This window comes from Peromyscus eremicus, chromosome 18, assembly GCF_949786415.1.
Source record: "Peromyscus eremicus chromosome 18, PerEre_H2_v1, whole genome shotgun sequence".
NCBI lineage: Eukaryota > Metazoa > Chordata > Mammalia > Rodentia > Cricetidae > Peromyscus > Peromyscus eremicus.
The window spans coordinates 2,432,376-2,441,004 of NC_081434.1; the positions used below are offsets into that span (position 1 = coordinate 2,432,376).

Here is an 8,629-nt window from a genome sequence, read left to right on the forward strand (position 1 = left end):
GAGAAGAGGCTTGCATGGTCTCTGTCTCAGTCTCCTTCCTCTAGACTCCAGCCTTGAGTTCCTGCCTTGACTTTCTTCAGTCATGGACTGTGCCCTGGAAGTATGAGTCATATAAGGCCTTTTCTCTCCAGGTTGCTTTTGGTCGGTGTTGTATCACAGCACCTGAGAAACCTCCTAGGAGGACCCGATCATCTTCCGGCCTCTCCTGCTCCTCCTCTAGCTGGTCCTGCTTTGGCTCCAGCTCCCCTTTCTTCTGCTATTTCTCCACCTTCCCCTTGTTTGTGGCTTTCCTGCTTCTGCTCCTCGATGTCCTCCTCCTTGTCCTGCTCCAGCAACAGCTGTCAGGACTTCCCTAGGATGCTCATTGGGACAACAGAGAGTAAGGGATTCTCAAGGTTCTGAGTAGCCAACGGGACCTCAAAACCCTAGAGTCAGCAGCCTGTACCCTACACAGTGAACACTGGGACTTCCTTAACAAAGGGAGCCTGAAGGTACATTTTCCTCCAGTGAACACATGTCCCTCTGAGTAGACTCCTGTCTTCACCCAACAAAGAAGTGTGGAAGGAGGAGGAAATCAGGATCCTCCAAGCATGTAGCACATTGGATGTGAACCACTTTACAGGACACTTGCTTCTAATTACACTTTGCTCAGTCACATCGTGAAGCCCTTGACCATTACCCATGCTTAGAGCCAAAGATCTATCCTAGATGCTGGCCCTGCCCCTTCCCCTAGTGGATCCCAGCATAGGGGGCAACAACTTGTACATTTATACTTCCCTGATGCTCCAAAAGAACTTCTCAGATGGTGCAACCCTCCTGACCAGCTTCCTCACAGACTATACAGTAGAGAAATGCTATTGGTTTTTCTAAAAGGTGATTTCGCGTGTGTGTGTGTGTGTGTGTGTGTGTGTGTGTCCATGTGGCTGTAGAGAAAGTGTGAATCCATGAGGCTTCAGATTCAGGCCTGCCTTCCACTCACAAAGATTCTCCTGTTCAACCTTGCAGAATGCTAACATTGCGGGAGTGACCCACCATGCACTGTCTTGTTCTCTTTGCAAGGAGAACATGGGCTGACCTGAATGAACTATACAGGAGCATTTGGAGACTCTTAGCTCCTTTACATCTTGGACACCCTGTTCCTTCACTGTTCTGATGCTGTGAGTTTTATGATGAAGTGCTTGAATCTTTACATGCTATTCTATTATCACATGTAATATTAGTGTTTATAAGTATAGATCAAATATAAAAAAACAGCATGGCTTGGTGGCACACCCTTATATTCCCAGCACTAGAGACATGGTAGGGAAGAAGGCCTTGAGTGGGTGAAGTCCTGAGTGAGTGTGTCCTGGTGACCTGGGCACCAGCCTGACAAGGACCAAGGCCTCAGACCCATGACAAATTGGCAAAGCCTTTCCCTATATGGGTCAGGCTCAGAATTGGCAAAGCCTTCTTCCTCTTGTCCAAATGTGGGTGTTTATGGATGGTGAATCAGTCAGGAAAAAAACTAGCAATTGCAGCATCCTGGGTGTTTACAGCCTGAAACTGCTGCCTTCAGTTCTCCTGCAGAGAGTAGCCTGCCCCTTCCCCTTTGCTGTCCATAACAGACATGCTGGGGGTTCAGGTTGAAGTGGAAGTAGCTGAGGCTCCATCAGGGCACACGCAGGCCACTGGACGCCAGCTTTTCTGTTCATGTGTCTGTATGTCTGTCCTTTCTACATTCCCTCACTGACCCTTGTCAGGTCTTCAGAACTAAGTAAGATGTACAATAGCAAGGCTAGAGCTTCAGAAGGACATGATGTACCTGTGTGACACTGCGAGATTGTGCTCAAACCAACTAATTAAGTAAAAATATAAATAAAGAGTTTAGCCATAGGGTCAGCTGGTAGAGCGGTTGCTTCTCATCTAGAGGACACAATCTTTGCTCCCAGCTCCACAGTGAGTAGCTCAAGACTGCCAGTAACTCCAGTTCTGGAGGATGCAATGACCTGGACCCCATGGTTCCTCTAACACACATGGAATACAGGCACACAAGCATGCAGATAAATAAAAACAAATCTGTAAAAATAAAATAAGTAAAATGGATGACCCTGAGACACAGAAGATTACTTTCTATTTTCACCCAAAATGGGAATCATTGTTTAAAAATAGCAGTTTCTAGAGTGGAGCTATGACCATCATGTTCATACCAAGGGAAGACTATCAGATACCTATGGATGTCTCTGCCAATGACAAGTTTGTACTGATCCCAGAAATCTTCCTTCTCTTGAGGATCTGCTCCCTCACACTACACTCACATACCCCCAATTGCAGAAACAGATGTAGGCTTCACAGAGCTTTGTCAGGCTTCAAGGAGATGCAGTAGACCATGGCATCCACAAGGAAGGTAGGCAGATAGCTCATGGGGAGGTAGAAGAGCTTGGCATCCCAACCAGCTGAGTATCGAGTGCGAGGGTGACTGGAAGTCAGCGCGTGCTCCATGCAGTCCGTCACCAAGGAGAGGTCCTCATTACACTTTTGGTCCAATGACTTTAGCATTGACAGATCTGTGCAGAATGAGAAGTGATTCAGCTGGTGTTGACCTCCACCACTTCAGCTCTAGACCAAGTTAGAGGAAAGTTCTGTAGACCCCAGGATCCCACATCAGAAGCCATGCCCAAGCCTAGCCTGTCCCAGGTCCGCAGGGGGACCACGACCCAGCTTCAAGGAAGAACTGGGCACACTCGCCCTCTTTGTCTCAGCTCCTGGGAAGTGCTGTCTAACTCCTCCTCCCATCCCTGACCTCACTCACAGCTTCATGATGATGAGAGGCTCAGATGAAAAGGAGAGCCATGTTCTGACTGTCAAGACTCTTTTTCTGACAATATACACACCCACAACAAGAAAATGGGTCTAATTTCTTTGAAGTGTAAGAGCAATGGGTTAGTACTGGCAAAATGAACAGGAGACTAAGGATTCAGGACCAGACTCTGTTGGGTCTTCACAGCTCACTTACTTGATGCCAGGAAGTTCTCGCCATAGATCTCTTTGACCTCTGAGCTGGCCTGGTCCCACATCATCTTCATATTTGATGATAACCTGTCACTACTGCTCAAGGCAGTCTTGAAGGAACCAGGCTCTATAACAGCCACCTTCACCCCAAAATAGGAGAGCTCCCTCCTACAAGACAGACAGACATCAAGAACTTCAGAGGATTGTCTGTAAAAGAACTCACAACAAGAGTACAGTGACATGGCAACATGAGCCTGTGGTGAGGAGAGGTCACAGTTGTGGATCTGGGATGTGCAGCAGATGGGGATGAAACTGTGGTGAGGGCATTGCCTCTGTGCTTTGGAATGTCACACTAAGTGTTTGGTGTGTATAGCTCACTGGCCTAAAACTAGGCCTTCTGTTCTATGACACCATTAAGACCTCTCTCCATGTGCTGCAGATGCAAAGGGTCACCATCTTGCCTGAGTCATCTCCACCTCATTCCTAAGTCTCAGTCCACCCCACTGTCCCAGGAAGCACTCAGGACATCTCTCACTTTGTTCCTGCAGGTGTCTTCAGAGAGGAAGCCCCTGCCTGCCACTTGCTCACATTCGCAGCCTCCCTGTTCCCTCCAGCAGTGATGTACCTGCCACAAATGACTCCCCTGATTCAATTCCTTGGATGGGTTGTTTGCTGACAGCATGAAAAACATACCATTGAGCACTCTTAGGCTATCCACAAGTCTACATCAGCCCACCTGCTGACCATTCTCCTTCCACAATTGGTCTATACTTTTCCCAAGGATAGTCCACCTACACATACAGGTTCCAGGTTATCATGTTTAACCTTTACTCTGCTGCAGTCCAATCCTGCTACAGGACCCTCACAAACAGATGACAACCATGGTCAGCACAGCTGACTGGGCCATGGCCACTCAAGGGAAGGGCACAGTTGTTCTCTGTCTCCTCTCTCACACTCTCGGTTGCCATGGTCTTTAGGTCAGGTTCAAACATTTCTGTCTGCTGGAACGTGTTGGTTGTGGACTCTACAGGGGCCTGATACCTATCTCTCAATTTGAATGAGATGTTCAGCTCCACTCAAAAACATGTTTAGCATCATAGAGCTCAGGGGTCTGAATTCTTGACTCAAAATACTCCAAAGCTCAATTTTACCTCAATAACGTCTCCTAGTGCCCTCTGTCCTTCATGGCAGGACAAGATGAACTACACTCAGGTCTTGTCCTGCCCTCTGCTAGAGACATGGAAAAGTGCTTCCCAGTGGATGATTCAATGAGGAGCAGGTGAGACAGCCCCCAACCAGAGAGAGTCCTCTCCATGATGGGATTCTAAAGACTGTGATTAAATAAATCCCCTTCCAAATCTTCCCTCTGGAACCCACGTCCCTGTGCAGTACCTGAGGGAGTCCGAGAAGGCCTCTACACCATGCTTGGAGATGGTGTAAGCAGCATTACTAGGGAAAGACACTCGACCCATGATGCTGGAGACGTTGACCACACGGCCTCTTGCCTTCCTCACTAAGGGCAGCATGTTCAGAGTCACCTCAATCATTCCCAACAGGTTCACATCCAGTACCTTTGCAAAGTCCTCTTTGGTCAGCCACTCACTGGGACCTAAGTGGATGCAGATGCCAGCGTTGTTGACCAGGCCCCAAAGTCCTGGGGACAGTGGGAAGAAGAGAGAGTCACACAGTACAGGTATAGTTATGGGTGAAATGCATATTCAACAAGGTAAGCCCACTTAGACATGTGTGTACTGGAGTAGGATGCAGTGAGGAACAGCATGGCATCACCAGGGCTGGGGACCCATCCCAGAGGTCTAGGCTCACAGCATGGACACCTCCCTCCTTTAGGTCTTCATGGCCCAGATCCCTACCTGGGTAGAAACTTCTCACTTGCTAGCTTTAAGAATGGATGTTGAAGATATAATGTGCCTATGTTTACCTAGAGACCGTGAAACTATGATTGTGTTTTACAAATTATTCCCATCCTTGAAGATGTTTTATTCTTTTACTTGTGGAGGTTTAGATAGGAATGTGACCCTCAGGCTCATAGATTTGAAAGCTTGGTTATTGAAGAAAAGCACTACATGAGAAGGATTAGGGGGTGTGGCCTTGTTGGAGTGTGTGTGTTCTTTTTGCAGGCAGTGTGTCACTGGATGGGCCCTGGGGTTTCAAAAGCTCCAGCCAGACCAGAGTCTCACTCTTCCTGCTGTCTGGAAGGATACATGTAGAACTGATCTGGATGTAGAACTCCCAGCTCCTTCTCCTGCACCATGTCTGCCTGTGTGTCCCCAGGCTTCACACCATGCTGATAATGGACTAAACCTCTGTAACTAGAAGCAAGCACCAGTTAAAAGCTTTCCTTTATAAGAATTGCCATGGTCGTGGTGTCCCTCCACAGAAATAGAATACTGACTAAGACATACTGCTGCCTTTTTGTTCTAGTGGCAAAAGAAGACAGTTACAAGGAAGGATTGGTGAGAGAGGTAATAGGGCAAAGCACAAAGGAGAATAGCAAGAAAAGACTAAATTAATGTCTGGGTGGAAGTGGTTGAGAAACAAATGGCTGTAGAATTGAGCAAAGAGTTTGGAAAGCAGTGCTGTGTTTATGGCTCTGATGAAGCCGGTCTTGCAAGGTCTAGCATCAATGTTGAGCAGCTCTCCTCAGATGCTTGCAAAACCCAGGGACAGGATGAAGGAGGTGACAATGATTGCTGATCACCAACAGCACTGAGGCTCCACCCCCGACCTCAGAAAATGGCACCCTTTCTTGACCCTCATGTACAGGCTCCCCTTCCTCATCCTCTTTGGTCTTTAAGTCCTGGATCCCCAAGTACCCACTCAGGAAAGCTTACAATTAACACCATATCCACACTGTCCATTTCTGTGCAAGGTGTATTGGAGAGTGGTTGATTGACATTAAGCATGGCATTTGCTCATTTCAAAAAATTGCTCAGTAAGTCATATGGATCCTAGGCTCAAATGCATGTGTTGCTCCTCTGGAGACCCATACTCTATTATCAAGTTTTTTGTCTTGTTTTGTTTTGTGAAGCTCTATGGAAATCTACTTCTATAGAGACTTCCTAAAATACATACATATATGAAAGGATTTAAATGGAGTCACCATAGGATGGGGAGATGATCCCCAACCTAGACATCTTATGCCACCAAATATAACCTGCAGTGCCAGTAATGGGTTACATCCCGTTGAGTCATTGGTCAAAAGTTCTCCATGGAGCCGCACTCCCAACCCCCATCACAGGCTATGGCCAAGGCCACTCATTGTTCTCCCCACCTGATAGTAAGGACATATTGCTGAAGATGATAGTTACTTATGTCATCGAGTAGGGAGAGGTTGATCAGGTGTCCAGCTAACAGCTTCACTCCTACTGATTAGCCATCAAGTTTCCAGAAGACCCTCTGTACACTCCCAGAGGAGAAAGGCAATCACCAGGATCACCCAGCTGCAAACCCTGTGACCTACACCTGTGATCTGCCTGTAAGATCTACTGCGCAGTAGAGGCACAAATGCCCTGGGAGTAACTAGCACTTAGATTGAAGGCCACTCTGTGAGATGGAGCCGCACCTGACTCTGCATAGGAGTCAGAAACATCAGACCAGATAGGTCATGGGCCTTGGGAAAACCTAAGAATATTATTGTGCTCAAAGAATGTACAGTAAAATGACTCTTAATACATATCACTACACTCATGGACCAGTGCCTTGCACAAAACTCATCAGAAGACTTTGGTCTTGCAATAGATGAGAATGAACACAGAGTCACACGAATGGACAATGTGCAGAGAGTGACAGACTTTGGAACACTCAGTCCTAAAAGGGGAATTTTTATCAAAGCCTTCCCCTCAAGGCTCAGGGATCCATAAAGATGAAGCAGTGGGAAGATTTTTAGACCCAGAGGTGGTGGAAGACTTCAATTAACTGTCTTCTGGACACAACAGGATGAGGCACACATGAACTGACAGAGGTTATGGCGGCACACATAAGACCTGCTCGGGTTCCAGACCTTGCTCAGCACTGAGAAGGGGAAGTGGACACACAGTCTAACCTCTAACCAAGAAGCAATTTGTAAGTGATACCTGCTGGCAAAAGGAGTAACAGTAGTTACTGTAGTGACATTGGAGCCTCATGCCCGGTAGTTGGCTAACACAAAATGAACTCCATGTATTATTTTTTGGAAGTGGGGGAGGGGGTCATGATGTTTTGTTCTACATTTGTTTTTCTTCTTTGTTTTCTGTTCATTTGTTTTGACTTTCATTTTGGGTTTTTATTTTGTTTTTGTTTTAATTTTGATTAGGGAGAGAGACAGAACCCAATATGGACTTGGGTGAGTAGGAATGTAGGAGTATTGGGGAAAAGCAGACATGATGAAGATATATTGTATGGAAAAAGTCTGGCCAGATGTGTGTGTAGTGGCACTCACCTTCAATCCAGGCACTCAGGAGACGGCAGAGGCAGGTGGATCTCTGAGTCTGAGGACAGCCTGGTCTACAAATTGAGTTCTAGGATATTCATGGCTACACAGAGAAATCTAGTCTGCGAAGTTAGAAAATATTATCACTCAAAGAAATGTTGTTGAGGTGGTAAAAATTGTTCACCTTTTTTTAAGTGAAAAGAAAGCATTTATTTTAATGCATACAGATTAAAATGTTAATAGTTTTTTATCCACTAGGTGCTGAATTACAGCTTAATTGTTGTGGCTTTACATGTTCCACTGTTTTGAACAATCACCATGTTTTCAACTTATTCTTAGATTTCTTATAAACCAAGGTTGCTCTTCTGGCCCATTAGTTAACACTACCAGCTTGATGAAAGAAGAGTTACCCTTCCTGGTATCTTACTTTCCCAGTCAGTCCTTAAGCTTGTCATGGCCTGCTCTGCACACAGGAATCATCTTGTCTCCCTGCATAGAGGATGGCAGGCGACAAGTAGATCCCCTCCAGCACGGCCCCAGATACCCTGCACACACAGCCCAGGGCCAAGTTCATCCTCTGCTCTGGAAAGGGACCCTGCTCTAAGCTGGCACCCAGCATCCAGCAGTCTAGGTTTTCTGCATAGAAGAGATGACAGAGCACAGACAGGAAGGTGATGAGGTGAATCCTCCCCAGGGCACCTTCTTACCAAGACCAGAGAGCTTGGGAGACAGCAGGTAAGGACTGGAGAGAAACATCAGGTGATGTTCAGGGGAGGGCAGGAAGCTGCTGGTACTTCAAGTCCCCCAACCCCCTTCAGGAATCTTTCCAGGGAGTGAGAATGGGAGACCCCTTCACACAGAGACACAAACCAACACACACACAGGAATCTCAGTGGTACCTCTGTTCCCAACACGCTCCTTCACCCACTGAGTGGCTGCCACAATACTCTCTGTCTTGGTGACATCGAGGATCACTGTCTCCAGCCTGTTTGATGTCTTCCTTCTCAGTTCCTCAGCTCCGTTTTCCGTCAGACATGCAGCCAGCACCCTCATGCCTCTCCTGTCCAGCTGTCTGGCCAGCAGGTTCCCAAAGCCCGAGTCACAGCCCGTGATGAAGACATGCTTGTCTTGGAGATGGCTCACCACCTTCCTCTCTCTGAACAAGCGCAGGAGGTTCCACAGGCCCAGGAGAACCACCAGGTAGAGCCACAT

The 8,629-nt window shown here is 47.1% G+C and overlaps 1 protein-coding gene across 1 annotated transcript; it reads right to left on the reverse strand.

Moving 5' to 3' along the window:
- Nucleotides 1-2,325: 2,325 nt before the first annotated feature.
- LOC131895120 (retinol dehydrogenase 16-like) lies at nucleotides 2,326-8,629 on the reverse strand. The gene is made up of 4 exons (XM_059245539.1): nucleotides 8,317-8,629; nucleotides 4,381-4,642; nucleotides 2,993-3,156; nucleotides 2,326-2,543 (listed from the first exon to the last, which is right to left on the reverse strand). Exons 1-4 carry the CDS (start codon nucleotides 8,627-8,629, stop codon nucleotides 2,326-2,328), a joined length of 957 nt encoding a protein of 318 aa, XP_059101522.1.

Excerpts from the sequence above, each read along its gene's own strand:
- LOC131895120 (XM_059245539.1), bottom strand. The coding sequence starts at position 8,629 with ATGTGGCTCTACCTGGTGGTTCTCCTGGGCCTGTGGAACCTCCTGCGC. Across the intron at positions 4,643-8,316 it reads GGAGCGTGTTGGGAACAGAG|GACTTTGGGGCCTGGTCAAC; the intron begins GTACCACTGAGA and ends CACTGTCCCCAG. Across the intron at positions 3,157-4,380 it reads GCCTTCTCGGACTCCCTCAG|GAGGGAGCTCTCCTATTTTG; the intron begins GTACTGCACAGG and ends TCTGTCTTGTAG.